Source organism: Phyllobates terribilis, unplaced genomic scaffold, assembly GCF_046119375.1.
Source record: "Phyllobates terribilis strain yellow unplaced genomic scaffold, ASM4611937v1 Scaffold_12__6_contigs__length_324123572, whole genome shotgun sequence".
Classification (NCBI taxonomy): Eukaryota; Metazoa; Chordata; class Amphibia; order Anura; family Dendrobatidae; genus Phyllobates; species Phyllobates terribilis.
In genome coordinates, this window is record NW_027362772.1 from 181,505,294 (window position 1) to 181,527,707 (window position 22,414).

The 22,414-nt window shown below is 45.7% G+C and overlaps 1 protein-coding gene across 1 annotated transcript in view; it reads right to left on the reverse strand.

Annotated features, from left to right (window-relative positions):
• Nucleotides 1-22,414, reverse strand: part of MEGF6 (multiple EGF like domains 6) — a 536,046-nt gene that overhangs the window by 177,558 nt on the left and 336,074 nt on the right. The window contains exon 5 of the mRNA XM_073656500.1: nucleotides 7,363-7,485. Coding sequence (XP_073512601.1) covers nucleotides 7,363-7,485 — 123 coding nt within the window. The remainder of the gene's footprint in view (nucleotides 1-7,362; nucleotides 7,486-22,414) is intronic.

The window sequence follows — 22,414 nt, forward strand, 5'->3', positions numbered from 1 at the left end:
TTTTACATCTGACAGTTACAATATTCCCATATACTGACAGTAAGCAGAGATCTTGGTATTAGTGAGAAACTAAAAAACAAAAAGATATTAAAAAGTAGCAGAACTCTTAATTCTACAATGATTAAAAGGAATCTGTCAACCCCCCTAGGCCATCTATATGGACATGTACAGTGGGTACAGAAAGTATTCAGACCCCTTTAAGTTTTTCACTCTTTGTTTCATTGCAGCAGTTTGGTAAATTCTAGAAAGTTCATTTTTTTCTCATTAAAGTACACTCTGCACCCCATCTTGACTGAAAAAAACAGAAATGTAGGAATTTTTGCAAATTTATTAAAAAAGAAAAACTGAAATATCACATGGTCATAAGTATTCAGACCCTTTGCTCAGTATTGAGTAGAAGCACCCTTTTGAGCTAGTACAGCCATGAGTCTTCTTGGGAATGATGCAACAAGTTTTTCACACCTGGATTTGGGGATCCTCTGCCATTCTACCTTGCAGATCCTCTCCAGTTCCGTCAGGTTGGATGGTGAACGTTGGTGGACAGCCATTTTCAGGTCTCTCCAGAGATGCTCAATTGGGTTTAGGTCAGCGCTCTGGCTGGCCTAGTCAAGAATGGTCACAGATTTGTTCTGAAGCCACTCCTTTATTATTTTAGCTGTGTGCTTAGGGTCATTGCCTTGTTGGAAGGAGAACCTTCGGCCAAGTCTGAGGTCCAGAGCACTCTGGAAGAGGTTTTCATCCAGGATATCTCTGTACTTGGCCGCATTCATGTTTCCTTCAATTGTAACCAGTCGTCCTGTCCCTGCAGCTGAAAAACACCCCCATAGCATGATGCTGCCACCACCATGTTTCACTGTTGGGATTGTATTGGGAAGGTGATGAGTGCCTGGTTTTCTCCACACATACCGCTTAGAATTATCAGCAAAAAGTTCTATCTTCATCTCATCAGACTAGAGAATCTTATTTCTCATAGTCTGGGAGTCCTTCATGTGTTCTTGAGCAAACTCTATGCGGGCTTTCATATGTCTTGCACTGAGGAAAGACTTCCGTTGGGCCACTTTGCCATAAAGGCCGACTGGCGGAGGGCTGCAGTGATAGTTGAGTTGACTTTGTGGAGTTTTCTCCCATCTCCCTACTGCATCTCTGGAACTCAGCCACAGTGATCTTGGGGTTCTTCTTTACCTCTCTCACCAAGGCTCTTCTCCCATGATTGCTCAGTTTGGCTGGACAGCCAGGTCTAAGAAGACTTCTGGTGGTCCCAAACTTCTTCCATTTAAGGATTATGGAGGCCACTATGCTCTTAAGGAACCTTGAGTACTGCAGAATTTGTAACCTTGCCCAGATCTGTGCCTTGCCACAATTCTGTCTCTGAGCTCCTTGGGCAGTTCCTTTGAGCTCATGATTCTCATTTGGTCTGACATACACTGTGAGCTGTGAGGTCTTATATAGACAGGTGTGTGCCTTTCCAAATCAAGTCCTATCAGTTTAATTAAACACACCTGGACTCCAATGAAAGAGTAGATCCATCATCTCAAGGAGGATCACAAGGAAATGGACAGTATGTGACTTATATATGAGTGTCTAAGCAAAGGGTCTGAATACTTATGACCATGTGATATTTCAGTTTTTCTTTTTTAATAAATTTGCAAAAACTTCTACATTTCTGTTTTTTTTTTCAATCAAGATGGGGTGCAGAGTGTACTTTAATGAGAAAAAATGAACTTTTTTAAAATGTATCAAATGGCAGCAATGAAACAAAGAGTGAAAAATTTAAAGGGTCTGAATTTCTTTCCATACCCACTGTAGGTCATAGGAAACTGAATAAAGTGATATCTTGATATTTGCGATCCATTTTCTTATTCCAGAGAAATCCATGTTTTTCTTATATGTAAATGAGCTGTTAAGATCTATGGGCTGGACATAGATCTCCCAGAGAATCTGTCTCCAGAGCTTATTATAATTGAAAGGAGGCATTACCAGTGTGAGACATATAGATCAGGAGAGCAGACTGTCAGTGATTACATGTCTCACACTGGTAACGCCCCCTATTATTTAGAATAATCTCTGGAGGCAGATCCTCAGAGAGATCTATATCCGGCCCATAGATCTTAACAGCTCATTTACATATAAGAAAAACATGGATTTCTCTGGAATAAGACATCGGATTGCAGATATCAAGGTGTCATTTTATTAAGCTTTCTATGACCTACATGCCCACAAAGACTTCTCAGGAGGGTTTATCGCACTGATGAATCACCTTTAAAGAGGACTTGTTACTTGCCATAAGTATGTATTTTTTACTTGTTGCAAATGATGCAATTCTCTTGAATATGGCATTGTTTTTTCCATGCACTTTTCTTTTCCTGTTTTCCTGAGATATGGTCCCCTCTTCCTCGTATATAAATCTAATCTTGTTAGTTAACTGGGCATGGTCCTCAAGAAGATGCCATATAGAAAAGAAACGGACCACACCTATTTGGCTAATAAGTCTAGATTTATAAAATAGGAATAGGGGCAAAACCTCAGGAACGGAGAGGTAGGAACAAAAGAAAAAGAATCTCAGATTTATACCAGGTAAAAAGAAAATGAAGTTTATGGCAAGTGACCGATCCTCTTAAAGCTTTATTTCCATAAACCCCCGTTGAGAATGTTCTACAGTTAAGAGAACTGAGAACATAAAACCATTATATGAACATCGCAGGGCAGAACGATTTAAGAATTAAAACCAAAAAGTCAAAGATAAAAACACTGTAACACAACAGCCCGAATCTAAACAATGCAAGTAAATATTCAAGACCCAGAACAGCAGAACCTCAATCAAAAGGAGCCGGAGAATTAGAGGATTAGAAGCCATGCGGAGAACCTGTTTATGTTTCCTTTCCTTGAGCTGGAAAAATTATAAAATGTGATGTAAAATCTAATTTTGGAGTTGAAGTCGTAATTGTTCCCAATACTTAAAATGTCTCCTAAAGTAGCATAAAACCACACGAAGACCCCGCTCTGCCAAGCACAATGCTGAGGTCTGTAGACCTGGATCCCATCCCATCGCTGCTCTGTGCTCCATGATTATCGTTCCACTAGTCAGATGAAGCGCTAATATAAAACAGTCACTGGATCAGGAGAGACATGCAAATGGAGCAGAATGTGTCATTTAAAGGGAAACTGCAACCAGCTACTACAGACTCACTGAATGATACAATTCAAATAAACACCCAAAAGTACAGGACACTGCTTAGCGATTGGAGATCTACGGATAAGGTGGAACTCCTGCAATTAGGATGTTAAATAACTTGCAGTACCACTTTTTACCACTTTCTCAATACAGTCTTTTTTCATAGGCTATAATGTAGCAGCGCCATCATCTGGGAATAGCATGCAGTACGACTTTTTACCACTACATCAAGAATATGAAAAATTCCATTAGGTAGGATGTAATTGTGTCAACAGCTGTGGAAACGTGATGAAATATTGGTCTTTGATTTCTTGCTAGCTGTTGTTTGGTCCAATTACCAATGTTTTGGGTTGTTCCAATATTTCACAAACTTTTATTCATTGTTTTCTTAACGATATCTAAGGCAGAGAAGGATTTGCAACCCATATGGTCACTGATATACAGTGCTCAGCATTAATGAGTACACCCCCTTTAAAAAGTAAGGTTTTAATCAATATCTCACTGAACACAACAATTTTCCAAGTTTTGCCAAGACGGAGTTTCAAAGAACATTTTTTTAACTCATAACATGAAAGTAAGATTAACAATATAACTTTTGTTACAAAATCTTCAGTTTTACTCAAAGAAGTTGATGTAAAAATGAGTGCACTCCACAAGAAAAACTACTACATCTAGTATTTTGTATGACCTCCGTGATATTTTTTAGAACAGCACTAAGTCTTCTAGGCCGGGAATGAACAAGTTGGTCTTTTTCCATTCTTCAAGAACGACCTCTTTATAGAGCCTGGATGCTGGTTGGAGAGTGATGACAACTTGTCTCTTCAGAATTCCCCATAGGTGTTTGGTCGGGTTCAGATTAGGAGACACTTGGCCACTGAATCACTTTCACCCTCATCTTCTTCAGAAATGCAACAGATGTGTGTTTTGGATTATTGTCATGTTGTAAAAGTGCACGTCTACAATGGAGATGCAGCATCTTTCAGGATAGAGCTGTACATCTGTAAACTCATGATACCCTCAATGAAATGTAGCTCCCCGACACCAGCAGCTCTCATACAACACCACATAAGGACAATTATTTACTTTCTCAGGTCTTGTGACATTTCTCTTCCTTGAGGTGCCATTGCTGACAGCACGAAATAAGAAGGGGTTTTCTTTGTTAACTAACACTCTTTTATAATCAACTGTCTGCTGGACACCTGTTTAATGAATAAGTAGACTTGTGGGTGAATTCTTGTTAATTAGAATTCTGTAGTCTAAACTTTGGCTTTGTTCTTAAGACTTATTGGGGTGTACTCATTTTTGCAAAATGATCTGGAATGAATTTGTTAGGAAAATTACTCTTTTGGGTGTTGCAAATAATGGTCCACATTAATATGTATTTAGTAGTATGGTATCCCATAGAAAATGTTGATTCTAAAAGGAAATGAATGGTTTTCTGACAAATATGTTGGTGTGTACTCATTTATGCTGAGCACTGTATTTACCAACCACAGGGTCACAGGAGCTGCTGTCAATCTATCCCAAATTTCTTGTTATTAAGTAAACACTCTCTATAAATGGTTGCATAATTAGGCTTTTTAGAATGTACCTCCATAATGTAAATTATATTTTTTTTGTCACCCAATTTTCCAAAAAATCATATATAGTGACTAAAAATGGTTGAACAAACATTAATATCATGTAATAAATTAAATGTTTTTGTTTTTTTTGCTGGACAGATTTTCATGTTGTCTTAGGGTGACATCTATCTCACGAGTGCAGTGAAGGTAAAGGGGCATCTGCTTTTTTTCTATTTATTTTCGTTGAACGGAGCAACTTAAATTCTGCTGATCACAGGGTGTTCTGCTGCTTCAATCTCCAGTAATCAGCTGTAATCTGCCCATGATCCCTGATTGAGGTCCCTTCCATCTTACAAGCTTTCATTTGGCAGGTAAGCAAGAAGCAGGGGGCGAATGGACGGTGATATGACTGCAGGATCAGACTACGGAGGATTTGATTGTAGTCTGTTACCGTGGAAACACATCAATCCTAAAAGCAGTGACATACACAAGGCAGAAGGAGACTTTTGATTAAGACTATTTGCAAAGTTGCTTCATTTACTTTTTTTTAGTGGTAAGGACAAGGCATTCATTTCCCTCTATTATAGTCAACCCCCATGAGACCATCCTGAGCCGCCCATGAGTTTAGGTTACTAAGAATTTTATAGACAGACGTATGGAATTGTTCCATTTTCCTTTTTGTCAGGAGTTTCTCCTAGTAAACGAGCTGCAAATGGGTCCGGTGTCTGCATTATAAAAATCCAAAGTCATGCGAAGAATGCAAATTCCTGGGTTTACGGAGACATTTGCTTAAGCTGCAGAAATGACAGGAATGGGGCAATGACAGCAGAGCCGACTGTTCCAACATGTCCACCCAGAGACACAATAGCAGAGAATTCTCTCACCAGAAAATATCCAGAAAGATGTATTTACATTGGGCTTTGTGTTCATGGTCTGTGTCGTACGGGGAGACATGAACCTCGCATGCAACCTTCCTCCCATATTGTCTCAATGACAGGAACAATCATGCGGTTATCATGGCGACGTCGTATGTGGCAGAAAATGACAGTAATCATCGTCTCATGAAACATATTTATGCCCGATGACAGAGATTTAAACGAGGATGGGGTCTGCTCAGCCCGATCTCCCAGACCAACCTCCCTGGTTAATTACTCGCTGACTATTGCTACAAGGCATTGTTTAACCCCTCTAAGACGTGGCCATGTTTTTTTTTTTGCCTTATTGTTTTTTCCTCTGCGCCTTCCAAGAGCCATAACTTTCCACTGAAACACCCATATGAGGGCTTGTTTTATGCGGGACAAGTTGTAGTTTTGAATGACTACATACAATGTACTGAAAAATCAGAAAAAAGTTGAAAGTAGGGTGGAAGTGAAAAAACACAAACAATTTCACCATTGTTTTTTGGGCTTTTTTTTTATGTTTACTTTTTGGGGGTAAAAAAAATGACTTGATAACTTAATTCTACAGGCCAGTACGGTTATTGTGACGAAGTATCGGCATCCAGCGAGGCAAGAAATCTGCCTCAAACAGAAAATAGTATAAAAAATATACAATAAAAAAACAAGAATATCTTAGAGAAAAAATATTTGACTTTCATTTGAAAAAAAAAAAAAAAATCTTTTAAAGCACCACTCCAGCGTTTTTTTTATTGCAGGGCTGGAGTGGTGCTTCTAATTTAAGGTCACTGCCCCAAGTCCCATACTTACTCGCCACCATCTTCACCTTCTATTGCCACCGCTCCCGTCGGTCTCCGGTAGTGTGTGACCTGCCGGATCGCTCCAGTGCTTGCTGGGCAAACTGGAGATAACCTTTCAATGTAAGTCTATGGGATCCTCGTTCTGGCTCTCATAGACTGAGCTTGTGACCGTTACCTCCAACTTCCAGACAGTCAGAAGCTGCGGTCAATATAAGGCGCCACAGGACCGGAGTGGCGCAGATAGAAAGTGAAGATGGCAGCGGGTAAGCGTAAGGCGATTGTCAGGGACCTTAGTTTAGAAGCACCACTCCAGCGCTGAAAAAAAAAACAAGAACGCATTTCTGGTGGCAACATATGGAGTGGGCTCTGGAACGTAGCAGGCATTTTCCTGAACAAGCAGCAACTGGAGCTTGCTCCACATGCTACTGATTAACTATTAATATTGTGCTCTCAATCACTGACAGCGGCATTTAAATCATGCGAGTTGTGGAGCACTAGTGAGTTGGTATGGCAGCCAGTAATTTCAGTTACGGTATATATTAAAATATTATAGTATTGCAGTAGATAGTGCCTATAACTTTATTTATGGGAACTAAAAAATAAAGTAAAAAAGTTTTTAAAAATTTTAAAAAATAAAAATTTGACTCACCCCCTATTTTCAATAAAAAGTTATCAAAACGCCCCAAAATGGTAAAGATAAAAACGTCAGCTCACCATGAAAAAAAAACAACAAGCCGTTAAAACCTTAGCTTGTAGGGAAGAACAAGGTTTTTCATTTACAGTGGCACAAAAAGTGTGCATGGGTTTCCCATAAGTTTTCCAAATTGTTCCAAATAGTTAAGACATTCACTGCATAAAAAACATCTAAAATTCAAATAAATTCAATGGCACATTCACATGCGAGGTGTGTTCGATGCGATCATGTTTCTCACCTTGACAGGTCTTTCCATCCTCTTTTAGCCTTTGTCCGTCAGGACACTTGCAGTAGAAGCTCCCGATGGTGTTACAACATTGCACTTCACATCCGCCGTTACCATTTTCACATTCGTTGACATCTGGAACATAAAAACAGGAGCAAAATTTTAACTTTGATTTTGAATTTCACTTGGATTGAGACCTTTTATTATGGTGAGCTGAGAACAAATTATTTTTGGAATAACCTCTTTAAAAGTTATTTGTGATGATCATGAAAATATAAATCTGCACAGTATGCAGTTGCCTGCTTTCCCTCTTCTCGGCTGTACTTCTTGTGTGTCAGTCTTTAGTGTAGCTCTGGCATTCTCTTCAAGTTCCATCTAGCTCAAGAACTTACACGGCTACAGATTCTCCTAGACAGTAAGGCTATGTTCCCATGATGAGCTTTTGGTGAGTATAGACAGAGTTGCACTGCTTTTGTTTAAACTTAAAGAGGATCTAGCACCTCTTCAAAAAAAAAAGAGCCCAGTTGGACTACAAACAGAGATTTCACATACTGCGCTTCAGAAGAAACAAATGTGAATAACTCTGCAATGGAGTAACGCAGAGCAAAAAGAAAGCAGCAGAAGAATCATAAGAGCTCAGGGATTTTTACAAGGTAAATAAACTCAACATTTTTGCGCAAGTCACAGGTCCTCTTTAAATACTAGATGCAACACTCCTACAGTCAGTGGTGCCTGAGTAGGATCCTACTCCATATAGACAACTATAAAACAGAACCTGGCACATGTGGTGATGATTCATCTCATGATTTATTTAAGACATTCCCAAACATACAGCTGTAACATTCTGGTCCCAATCGGACTTTCTGCAGACAGTTAGATGGTCATTGAAGATCAAGTTTAGAATTCGCAGGTAGCACTAGGCCGTAGCCTAAAGGGGTTGCCCATTCTTGTGGTGAAAGGCTGCAGTGACGATGTGACCATGGACTTCTGAATTCTTATAGTGTAAGCACTGCACACTGTCAGGACTCTCCAATGTCCCTGACGAGAGCAGGTGGTCACGTCACTGAAAGCATGTGATTTGCATCCATGCCGTCACGTGCCAACTAGAAGTGCTTGGCCTCGTTCAGTACAAGTGAACTGAGTGAGGCCGAGCACATCTAGTCGGAATGTGGCTGAAATTATGCAAATAATTTGACCGGTCTCAGCAGCGACATGGGAGAATCCTAACAGCTTGCAGTGCATGCACTATAAGTATTCAGAAGTCTGCAGTCGCATAGAGTCACTGCAGACTTTCACCACAAGACCATACAACCTTATATAAGTGCACAATTATCTTCAGCCCTTACATAGTCTGTGTGATAACTGGAACGTAGGATGCGGACAATGGAAACAGATGACTTTTCATATGACCCAGCTGCTCGAAGGTTGAAATTTTTAAATATTTTTCACGGAACATCTGGCCCATCAAAAAAGCTTTAATCATCTGCCTTTTTTGGATAGAAGCAGCGGAAGTAAGGTAACTCCAGATATAGGGGATGACATCATATGTTTGGACATAGCCTGGACGCAGCCACTGATCATTCCGCCTCTGCAGACACATTTTTGAGCTTTCATAAGGCTCTAACATGTAGCAGGTGTTCAGATCAGTCTCTACTGCATGTGATCTAAAAGACTCTTTATTCCATCTCCCCCAGTCAGCTCTGCAGAGGCATGAATTCAACTTGTATAATACTGCCCCCTATGTATAAAAAAATTAATACTATAAGACTGCAGGCTATGTGCACAAATATTCATTCAGCACATCATACCAAGACTTAAACTTTTCTAATACTGCCTCCACAGTACAAGAAAATTACTACTATAATACTGCCCCTAAGTATAAAAAAGTAACTACTAAAATACTGCCCCTATGTCCAAGAAAATAACTATGCTAATACTGCCTTTATGTACAAGAACATAACTACTATAATACTGCTTCTATCTATCTACAAGAATATAACTACTATAATACTGTCCCTATGTACAAAGAATAAAACTACTATAATACTGCCTTTATGTACAAGAACATAACTACTATAATACTGCTTCTATCTATCTACAAGAATATAACTACTATAATACTGTCCCTATGCACAAAGAATATAACTACTATAATACTGCTCCCTATGTACAAGAATATAATTACTATAATACTGCCCCCTATGTACAAGAATATAACTACTATAATACTGCCCCCTATGTACAAGAATATAACTACTATAATACTGCCCTCTATATACAAGACTATAACTACTATAATACTGCCCTCTATGTACAAGAATATAACTACTATAATACTGCCTCTATGTCCAAGAATATAACTACTATAATACTGCTCCTATGTACAAGAATATAACTACTATAATACTGCCTCAATGTACAAGACTATAACTACTATAATACTGCCCTCTATGTACAAGAATATATCTACTATAATACTGCCTCTATGTCCAAGAAAATAACTACTATAATACTGCTCCTATGTACAAGAATATAACTACTGTAATACTGCTTACTATATATAAGAATATAACTACTATAATACTGCCCCTATGTACAAGAATATAACTACTAAAATACTGCTCCTATGTACAAAGAATATAACTACTATAATACTGCTCCCTATGTACAAGAATATAATTACTATAATACTGCCCCCTATGTACAAGAATATAACTACTATAATACTGCCACCTATGTACAAGAATATAACTACTATAATACTGCCCTCTATATACAAGACTATAACTACTATAATACTGCCCTCTATGTACAAGAATATAACTACTATAATACTGCCTCTATGTCCAAGAAAATAACTACTATAATACTGCTCCTATGTACAAGAATATAACTACTGTAATACTGCTTACTATATATAAGAATATAACTACTATAATACTGCCCCTATGTACAAGAATATAACTACTACAATACTGTCCCTATGTACAAAGAATATAACTACTATAATACTGCTCCCTATGTACAAGAATATAATTACTATAATACTGTCCCTATGTACAAGAATATAACTAATATAATACTGCCCCCTATGTACAAGAATATAACTAATATAATACTGCCCCCTATGTACAAGAATATAACTACTATAATACTGCCCTCTATGTACAAGAATATAACTAATATAATGATCTTTTTATTTAAAAAACTGACAACAAAATATTACAGAATAATTACATTAAAATCACAAAATAATAAAGAAAATAAATATTGTGTTGTTACATAATTTACACAATAACATTAGATAACATTGATAAATCCGGCTACATGAATGTTCCTCCAGTTCATATTACTTGAGTTAATCTTTATATCTTTCTTATACACTGACTTGAAACTTTCTAGGATCTTATATCTGACACTATCACAGGACAGGACCTCCTTATTGATGAGCAGGCAGCACCGTGCACACCACAGATGATAGATGGTCACCACATTTATTACATACAGAGAACTTCTGTTATACGCCCTGAGCTCAGGTTGGAAGTCTCCGTACAGCAGTTGACCATACGACTGTCCCACCAGGTGCGGTAACTTTAGGGACAAGGACACACACTCCCATACCTGCATACTAAAAGGACACTCTAGCAGCAGATGTTCCATGGTCTCCTGTACATGGGGACACTCTTCTCTAGGACATAATCTGTCTGATACATTCCTGCACTTTAGGTTATCTCTAACATACATCTTACCATGGAGCCCCAGCCACACCACGTCTCTCATATGAGGGGGAACTCTGGGATCTAGCACATTTTTTGCAGCCTGTTTTACATCTAGACTTGGGGCGCCCCTCAGTTGTACATGGACACTAAAGTGAGATGACAGTGTGGCACCCCAGGGGTCTGGTTTTCCACAGTAATGTAATGTTATGTCTGAGAGCAGGTGGGAGGTCCTTTGGTCAGGGATCCTGTGCATGCCACACCTCCTGCCCAGTCTTGGGAGGGGAAGAACTTCCCCTGTATAAACCCTCGGCTGAGGCAGGGTTAGTCAGTCAAGGAGAGTAGAGACAAGAAACAGCAGAAGCAATACTACTACGAGTCAGGGGCTGGCAGCTGCAGAGCTCGCCCTGACTGAGAAGCTTTCTTACCGGACCCGGCGTCCGAGGCTGTGGGGACTAACTCTTACCCAGCAGCAGAAGCCGACCGGCAGGGGATTTCAGGTCCTCAGGCCCAGAAACCCGAAGGCACGGTCACACGCGTGGGACCAGCACCGCCATCGTGGAGCGGAAGCCATTAGAAGGCCCCGAGTCACCGGCCATACGGGTGAGCACCACACGGTACACTCAGGGACGTGGGCTACTTATATCCGCTTCTAGCAAGGTAGCCAGAAGAGTACAGTCAGTTTGGGAGGCCTACAACTCCGCCTGGCCAGGGGAGATCCCATCTGCTCAAGGACTGACCAGGCCCCGTTCACTAGCAAGTACTCCGGGAGGGTCTATCGTTGTTACCAGTAAAGACCCTGAATTACACCGCACCGTCTCTGAGTGGTTCCTGCTACCCCCATCATCCACATCTGCTGCCCTGAGGCCATACCCCTCCCGTTGGGGGTTATACCATCTATGCTGCACCATCCATCCACCGGCCTCAGCGGACTGTCCTGCAGCGGCAGCTCCATAGCTGCATTCAACGGGTGGCGTAGTCGTCCTACATCTACCGCTGTTACATCGCCGCTCAGTTTGACTCCCTGGACACGGACCGGGTCACCGCCACGAGACTACAACCCTCAAGAGATCCGGCTCCGGGTAAGCTCCCGCGTGCGCAACGCAGCGCGACACAGGCCCAGGGGCGCGTCAACTTTGGCGTAGTCGGCAGGATTTCGTGCCCGCAACCACCGGGTACTGCGTGCCTGAAAAAGAGACTTTTCAAACTTACCTGTGGTGAAGATTCCCGCCTTCCGGCGCCATCTTCTGCCTTCTTCCCGCCATCCGTGGAGTTTTCCCGCCATTGGACGCCATCTTGAGGACGCCGCGCGGGAAGAAGAGGGGCGTGGACTCCGAAAGCGCGCGAGAACTGAAGCCCCGCCTCACGTCCGGACGTTGCGTAAGGTCCTGGAAGGAGCCCAGCAGACGCCGACGTCACAGGAGCGCGACGGAAGGTTCTCAACCCTGACGATCCACTGCGGAGCCGCGGCCTACGGAACAGGATCATCGCAAGGTAGGCCACGGTCCACTAGGGGGGAGGAAGATGTCGGATACGGAGGAGAGCTTCACTGCCTCAACCCCCGCCAGCGCTACCGCTGCTGCAGTTATGCCCTTCACCATGCCCTATATCCCGGGAGCAGCTTGGCTACCCCAGTACTCAGGGGAGTCACATACCCTGCATGACTTTAGAGAAAAGCTGGATAGCCTCTTCCAGGTGTACCCCCTCACAGAAGAGCAAAAAGTGAGCATCCTGGTGGCCCAACTAACCGGGGCAGCCAAAAGGGAAGTAAAATCCTGGCCACCTGGGAGGAAGACTGTCGCAGGGATACTAACCCGGCTGAAGGACACCTTTGATACCCGCACCTCAGCCGAGATTAAGCTTAGATTCTACGGGTGCAAGCAGCGAGCGCATGAGAGTATAAGGGACTATGCACTAAACCTACAAGAGGCCCTGAAGGCCATTAAGCAGACCGACCCTGATGGAGTGGGAAACGAGGACAGGCTGTTGACCGAACAGTTTATAGAGGGACTGTATTGTAATACCCACCGAACCCAGTTGCGGGCAATGGCCTTACAGGATCCCCATCTGGGCTTTGCACAGTTCAAGGACAGAGCCATCCGGGTGCTCCGAGAACCGGCACCGGGTGGCGTTGTGACCCACAAGCGCCCTGCTATCACTTACCACCAGGAGGCGGCGCCCTTGTCGGCAGGGCCTGTGGGAGCTGATGCGCAGGCTTTGGACAATGACCCGGCTCCAGACCTACACCATCAGGTCCAAGAGCTAGCTAAGAGCGTTGCTGCGCTAACCCGAACTGTGCAGTCTTTACAGGCTTCCACCCCAGGGAAGATCCAGCTGGCATCCGGACCGGAGGACATCCCGTGGCGTCGACCAAGGAGGACCCCACCGGCCAGAGGAAGACCCAGTGACCGATACAGCGAGGACGGACGACCCATCTGCCGCCGCTGCAATCAACCTGGACATATGGCAAGGTACTGTTCTTTAAACGGGCACAACCTGGGGTAGAGGGCCAACCCCCAGGAAAAAGATCACCAGGCCCATCGAACTGGCGCGACAGATATGTGGGAGGACGTCCAGTCTTGCCTGTGGTACTGGATGGCATTCCCATGAGTGCCCTACTGGACACCGGGTCACAGGTCACCACCATCCCGTACGTGCTCTTTAAGCAGTACTGGAATGACTCGGATATTACCCGCTACCCTGACGACGACTTGAGTATCATCGCCAGCAATGGCCAGCCCGTGCCACAGATCGGATTTAAAGAGGTGACCATCAAAATCGGTAGAGTCGAACTGGCAGCACAGGGACTGATCATTGTAGATATTGACAAACATGAGAGTCACCCAAAAATAACTCTAGGAACTAATGTAATTGAAAATTGTCTTGCAGAGGTGATTTTCCTTTTACAGCAGGTTGCCAAGAACGCCAGCTCCGGCGAGCAGCGGGTGCTCCAGAAAGAGATCCGGGCACTGATGCGACGGCAACAGGTGGAACTCTCCGGCGGTGAGATTGGTAGCGTAAGAATGTGTGACCCTTTTCCTATTGCCATGCCCCCAAAAAGTGAAATGATGATTTGGTGCCGGGCAGCTATTGGTCTGAGAGGTAGAGATTACCAGGCAATGGTAGAACCAGTTTACTCGGACAGTAGGCCCACCATTTTGACAGCACGGGGGGTGGTTGATGTACGCCATGGGAGGGTGCCCGTTCGCATAATAAATATCGGGGAGAGGGAAGTGTACCTGCCCCGGTATGCCACGCTAGCCAAATTATATACCATTAACCAAAATTCTATACAATCTGTGGAACCCTTGCCTCCATCTCACCCGGAGGAAGGTAACGGCTCTAAGAAAAACATGGAGGACTGGTGTCAGCAACTACATCTGGGTACTGACTCCACTCCCGCACACCAGAAACAAGGAGTCTATCGGGTGGTTCAGGAGTACGAGAGAGTGTTCAGTAAACACCCGTTAGACTTCGGGCGAGTCAAGGGGGTAGAACACCACATCCCCACGGGAGACCATCCTCCTATAAAAGAGAGGTATCGACCCGTACCCCCTGCCCACTACCAACACGCCAAGGGGATGCTTAGAGACATGAAGGAGGCTGGGGTGATCAGGGATAGCTGTAGCCCCTGGGCAGCTCCACTAGTCTTAGTCCGAAAGAAAGACAACACCATGAGGATGTGTGTAGATTACCGGAAAATCAATCGTATCACACACAAGGATGCGTACCCCTTACCAAGGATAGAGGAGTCATTGGCTGCTTTAAGATCTGCTAACTTCTTCTCTACCTTGGATCTCACTAGCGGGTACTGGCAGGTTCCTGTAGCAGAGGCGGACCGTGAGAAGACCGCATTCACCACCCCGATGGGACTTAGCGAGTTCACCTGCATGCCGTTCGGACTCTGCAACGCACCGGGAACCTTCCAACGACTAATGGAGTGTTGTCTGGGCCACAGAAACTTCGAGACGGTCCTGTTGTACCTGGACGATGTCATCGTATATTCCAAGACGTATGAGGACCACCTGAAACACCTGGCGGAAGTGTTCGAAGCTCTGGCAAGTTACGGCCTAAAGGTGAAACCCTCCAAGTGTCACCTCCTGAAACCAAAGGTGCAGTACCTGGGACACGTGGTGAGCGCTGACGGAGTGGCTCCCGACCCTGATAAGATCACCGCAATTAAGGAATGGCCAAGCCCCTCCAGCGTAAAAGAAGTGCGGCAGTTCCTCGGGTTGGTAGGCTACTACCGAAGGTTTATTCCCGCTTTCACCAAAAAGGCAGCACCTATGCAGGACCTCCTGATAGGCCAGTCCCGGAAGGCCAAGAACCAGAAGCCGCCCTTCAAATGGGAGGAGCTGGAAGAAGAGTCCTTCCGCCAGCTGAAGATGGCCCTCACGGGGGACGAAATCCTGGCGTACCCGGATTATAGCCAGCCCTTTATCCTCTACACCGACGCCAGTAACATCGGGCTAGGAGCCGTACTGTCCCAGATCCAGCAGGGGAAGGAACGAGTAATTGCCTACGCCAGCCGAAAACTGCGACCCACCGAAAGGAACCCCGAGAATTACAGCTCATTTAAGTTAGAGTTCCTGGCCGTAGTATGGGCAGTCACCGAGCGCTTTAAGCATTACCTCGCTTCTTCCCGGTTCACCGTGTACACGGATAACAACCCGTTGACACACCTGGACACGGCAAGACTCGGTGCCCTGGAGCAGAGGTGGATGGCCCGTCTGTCCAACTACGAGTTCACAATCAAATACCGGGCAGGACGCTCCAATACCAACGCGGACGCCCTGTCCAGGATGCCCAACCTGCCGGACGGAGGAGAAGATCCGGAGGGACTGGAAGAAGTTGAACTCCCTGCATTCCACCGTCATGGGACTATCCAGTATTCCCACCGGGTAAGGAGTAAGCAGGCTGCTACGTTGAACCCCTTACCCCACTACAACTGGGCGGAAACGCAAGACAGCGACCCTGCCGTCCGACTGGTGAAGGAGATGCTGACTCGGCCGGAGGCTCGCCTTGAACCAGACGCTCCGGAGGAAGCCAAACAACTATGGGCAGAGAAGAGTCGACTGTTCCTTTACAAAGGGAAGTTGTGCCGCAGAATGGTTAACTCCCGGACGCATGAATTACTCTGGCAAGTAGTGGTGCCACGAAGAGACGCAGCCATGGTGATGGAGGCATACCACGACGGAGCTGGACACTTCGGGTGGAAGAAGCTGGAGTTCCTGCTGCGCGAGCGGTTCCACTGGGTAGGCATGAGGGGAACCATCGAGAAGTGGTGCAGAGACTGTGGCCCGTGCAACCTGAGAAGGAAGGACCGTGCCAGCCAGAAGACTCCCCTGCAGTCCATCGTCACCCGGCAACCGTTGGAACTGGTAGCCTTGGATCATGTAAAACTGACCCCAAGCAGAAGTGGCTACGTCTACGCGTTAACCATCGTGGATCATTACTCCCGGTTTCTGGTTGTCGTCCCTGTCAAGGACTTAACGGCTCAAACAGCAGCTAGAGCCTTCCAGCAGCACTTTTGCCGTCCACACGGGTACCCGGACCAAGTGCTGACGGACCAGGGACCTGCCTTTGAAGCGGAGGTCTTCCAGGAATTCTGCAATCTGTATGGCTGCCGGAAGATAAGGACGACACCCTACCATCCGCAAACTAATGGACTTTGTGAGAAAATGAACCAGGTGGTAATGGATCTTCTAAAAACGTTGCCTCTGGAAGAACGCAGTCTGTGGCCTGAGAAGTTGCCCGATCTGGTGGACCTATACAACCACATCCCGGTAGGTTCCACCAACTGTACCCCGGCTTACCTAATGAGGGCAAAACCTGGTAAGTTACCTGTTGACCTGGAAATGGGAGTCCTGACACCCGAGGACACTTCACCAGAAACAGACTGGGACACAGAGAGGCAGCAGCAGTACCGGAGAGTACAGGAGAGCGTGGAGCGAAGTCTCTGTCAGGCTAGGGAAAGACAAGAGAAAACTTACAACCAGTATGCTCCCGCTGTTCCCCTGGTACCCGGAGAGCAGGTCTTGAAGAGGAAGAGACGGCTCCACAAGTTGGACGACCAGTGGGAGAAGGACCCGTACACCGTACTGCCCTCAAGCCACGAGAACCCGAAGGTTTGTACCATCAGTAAAGACGGAGGGGAAACCACAGCCATTGTATCCCGGGACCACCTGAAGAAGTGTCCCGAACAACTGAGGAACCCTGAAGAGGAACAAGAAGACCATCGACCCGTAGAGGAAAGGGAAGATATGGTTAGTACTGTGCTCGGGGACTTCCCTCGGTCTTGGACTCAAGTCAATGGTGCAGTTGTGGTACCCGTACTCACCTTCCTCCAACCAGCATCCCAAGCACCTACGGAGCAACAGGTAGAGCTGGAAGAACAGCCGGTCCAGGAGGCAGAAGACTCCACACAAGCAGAACAGGAGGATCAACCCTCTGCTTATAGTGAGCCTGCCGTACCCCTAGTGAGACAAAGAGCCGGTAGACAGCTGCCCAGTTTACCCTTGACAGCTCCTACACCCTGTAGTTCAGGGCCAGACAGTCAGCTCCGTAGGTCCACTAGGGCCACTAGAGGCCAGTTACCCGCACGCTGGAGGATTTGAAGTGTATAAATTGTTTTATTTATGTTTATCTGTGTATTGTTGCTTGTGTATAATTTTGTGTTTCCAGTTATTTTTAGGAATCCTTGGTGGATTTACCGGGAATCCTTGTACATAGTTGGAGCGTAACCCAGGATGGACTAGAGACTGTTAAGGACTCGGGGTAGGACAGACCCCTACCTGGTTACGTCTCCCTGTTTTGGTGAAATGGACACCTTGCTTTCTTCAAAGACTACACCCGGTTACGGACATGCCGTGACCACCTTTATGTGTTTCTTCTTATTGTACTATTATTGTTGTTATATCTTGTTATGTTTTTTCTAAAATATGTTTAGTCCCGGAGTACTAAATTTCACTAGGGGGGAATGTGGCACCCCAGGGGTCTGGTTTTCCACAGTAATGTAATGTTATGTCTGAGAGCAGGTGGGAGGTCCTTTGGTCAGGGATCCTGTGCATGCCACACCTCCTGCCCAGTCTTGGGAGGGGAAGAACTTCCCCTGTATAAACCCTGGGCTGAGGCAGGGTTAGTCAGTCAAGGAGAGTAGAGACAAGAAACAGCAGAAGCAATACTACTACGAGTCAGGGGCTGGCAGCTGCAGAGCTCGCCCTGACTGAGAAGCTTTCTTACCGGACCCGGCGTCCGAGGCTGTGGGGACTAACTCTTACCCAGCAGCAGAAGCCGACCGGCAGGGGATTTCAGGTCCTCAGGCCCAGAAACCCGAAGGCACGGTCACACGCGTGGGACCAGCACCGCCATCGTGGAGCGGAAGCCATTAGAAGGCCCCGAGTCACCGGCCATACGGGTGAGCACCACACGGTACACTCAGGGACGTGGGCTACTTATATCCGCTTCTAGCAAGGTAGCCAGAAGAGTACAGTCAGTTTGGGAGGCCTACAACTCCGCCTGGCCAGGGGAGATCCCATCTGCTCAAGGACTGACCAGGCCCCGTTCACTAGCAAGTACTCCGGGAGGGTCTATCGTTGTTACCAGTAAAGACCCTGAATTACACCGCGCCGTCTCTGAGTGGTTCCTGCTACCCCCATCATCCACATCTGCTGCCCTGAGGCCATACCCCTCCCGTTGGGGGTTATACCATCTATGCTGCACCATCCATCCACCGGCCTCAGCGGACTGTCCTGCAGCGGCAGCTCCATAGCTGCATTCAACGGGTGGCGTAGTCGTCCTACATCTACCGCTGTTACATCGCCGCTCAGTTTGACTCCCTGGGCACGGACCGGGTCACCGCCACGAGACTACAACCCTCAAGAGATCCGGCTCCGGGTAAGCTCCCGCGTGCGCAACGCAGCGCGACACAGGCCCAGGGGCGCGTCAACAGCACGTTCTTATACAGCTCCTTCCTACTGAGCTGCTTGACGTCCTCATGCAGGATCCTCCATCTAACGACCTTACTTATTACATGGACACCATACCAAGAAACATTATTCTTTAGTCGTCCTGAGATTCTCTTGATGGGGTCCCCTACCGACCACACTGACACAAACTCCTGGATCTGGTTCTTAAACAAACAAGACCATGGCGCCTTCTCTGAATTCTTACAAAAAGAAAAATTCTTCATAAGAAACATGAGATTAAAGAAGAGCTCTGGACAGGTCATGGAGAGACCACCCTCCTTATGGGGGAGATGGACAATGTTTCTCCTAACCACATTCACTCTGTTACCCCACAAGAAGTGAAAGAAGACATTGGTAAGTCTGGGGAGTAACGCATCGGGCACCGGGAACACCACACTGATATAGAGGAAGAGCAGGAGCAGGAAGGTCTTCAGCAGGTGGATCTTCTCCAGATACGTCAGTTTCCAGTGTCTCCAGCTCTGCACCTTCTGCTCACACACCACCAGCTTCTCCTCCCAGTTCACCTTCCCATCATCTACAGCACCAAATACTACTCCCAAAATCTTTATCTGACCCTGAACTGTTCTGAAGGGCACAGAGAACACATCACTGTCACCCCCTACCACAACGCCTCGCTCTTCTCCATGTTCACAGAGGAGTTAGACACATTGGAGAAAGCTGTGATCTAGAAGAAACCACCACCGACACGTCATCCGCATAGGCGCAGAACTTTACATCCTCCACTACACTCTGCAGTTGACACCTCAGCCCTGTAAAATTTCTATGGTCCTGCACTTTTCTGAGGAAAGGGTCCAGACTAAAGACATACAACAATGGGCTGAGAGGACAGCCCTGCCTCACCTCTGACATGATCCTGAAGGGCTCGGCCAAGTGACCATTAATTAGCGGCAGGCTTACAGCCTCCTTATATAGAACCTGCAGCCACTGCACAAACCGCACCGGGAGGCCATAGTGTAATAACACCTGGTACAGGTAGTCATGATGAACTCTATCAAAGGCTTTAAACTGATCTAAGCCCACAATATACGCCCCCACATTGTGCTGCTTAATGTACAACACAGCTTCTCTCACCAGCAGCAATGAGTCCTCTATCGTCCGACCCTTCACACCAGAAATCTGGTTGGCAATGATCAGCTCACCTGACACCTCGCTCAGCCGATAATACAAGATCTTGGCCAGGATTTTATAATCAGTGTTTAGCAAAGACAGTGGACGCCAGTTCTTTATATCTTTTAGATTTCCCTTCTTTGCCAGGAGAACCAGAACAGAGCTATACTGGGACTGTAGGAGCTTCCCTGCAGAGAGGCAATCATTATAGACCTGCACCAGGTCAGGAGCCGATAAGTCCCTGAACTCTCTGTAAAACTCGCTGGTCAGGCCGTCCAGCCCTGGGCTCTTGTTGGCCTTTAAGGAGTCAATGCTCCTCTTCTCCTCATCCTCAGTTATGGGATCGGCCATACTATCTGCCTGCACCGGGTCTACGTTGGTAGGGATGCCCCCTTCAGACAGGCTTTAATGGCATCCTTATCAATATGGGCCCCTTTATACATATCTCTATAATAATCCCCAATGATCCTGTGGACTTTCTCCGGCTCTGACTGCTCCACCCCATTCTCATCTAATAAGCCAGTGATCAGCTTCTTACTAACCCTGTTCTTACAGGCAATAAAGGGATCTGGATTATGGACACCCCAATATCAAACTGTCCCTCCGCCTTGAGAGACTTGAGGCGATCGTACTGCAGCTCCCTCATCCGCTGCTTTATATGGCTGACACTCTGTCTGTCCACCTCCTCACCACAATTCATCCTGCTGTATAGCCGGCTGAGGTGCAGTCTCAGGGCTGTGTATCTCATATAATCCATATTACTACGTCTCCGGGCTGCTCGTATAATAAACTGCTTGATGTCACTCTTCATGATATCCCACCACTCAGCTGTATCATCACACATACATTTGGTGGTCCTACGTTCATTATAGAATGTGGTGAAGGCCTCTCTGAACCGTGGATCTTGGACTACAGAGCTGTTCACCTTCCAGTAACCCTTTCCACAGACCACAGCTTGTGCCAGATCCAGCGTCACACTCACCATACAATGGTCAGAATATTCCAGGGGGCTGATCCTGTACTGAGAGCATCTCACCTCTCTCTTTATATACACCAGGTCTATCCTACTGGCATTACCACCCTTATGGTAAGTGTACGTCTTACTGGTATGATGAGACCCATAGGGGTCTACTAGGTGGGCCTGCTGGACTATATTATTAAGGAACGTCTCATCATATCTTAGTTGCTTGTGACTGCTGGATCTGTCCACATTACAAGACACATTATTAAAGTCCCCACACAATATAAATACTTTAGATGTAAAGCAATAAGGTTTCATGTGATCAAATAGTTCCCTCTGCTCTTTCCTGGTCTGCGGAGCATAAATGTTTATCGCTCTATAATGGATGGAGTCCAATGTAAAGTTCAGCATCAGACAGCGGCCCGGACAGATCTCCAGGACTCTGTCCACTTGGACATTCATGGTATTAAAAAGGATCCCCACACCATAATTTCTCTCCAGACCGAAGGACCAGTATGGGACGGCCCAAGTCTCCAGTCTCTCTTGGCTGCATACACATGGGCATTACACTTGAGATACTTCAGTACTGTTGTGACTTTTCTGGTGGGATCCACAGATGCATTTTTTCTTTTTACGGTCACAAAGCCTTTCTCATCCACACTGGACAGTGCAGGCAGACTAACTGCTTCCACAGATGTACTGGGCTGATGTTTGGCGGCAGGCTTTCTGTACACCTTAGGCTTCTCTTTAACAACTGGCATTTTAGGCCCTACTTTAGTGGCTGATCGAAGCTTAGGTCTTATTATAGTGGCTGATGGCGGTTTAGGTCTTTCTTTAGTGGCTGGTGGGCCTTTAGGTGGTTCTTCAGTTACTGGTGGTCCTAGTAGTGCAGCATCCGTTAGTATATCAGACTCTGGAGCAGGTTCACTGATACTGTGACTTCTATCCTCATCCATACAGGCTTCTGGGACAACATCAGAACCTCTGGTGACATCTTCCTGAATAACGTCTAAGGAGGTCTGGCCATTATATTTACTGTGATCTGCTTGCCGGCAATCCTGGAACATATGCCCTGGTTCTGAGCACAGATTACAGATGACAGGTCCTGTGCATTTGTCCTTTGTATGACCGAACTGCCCACATAATGAGCATGTGAAACGAGAACAATTTATGGCACAGACGTGGCTGACCAGGGTAGTAGTATATCCCCCTCTCTGAGCCCAGGTAGAAGGAGTGCGGCAGGTGTCTGGTTACACCGTTCTCTTGTATAAATTGGATTTTCACCGTATATC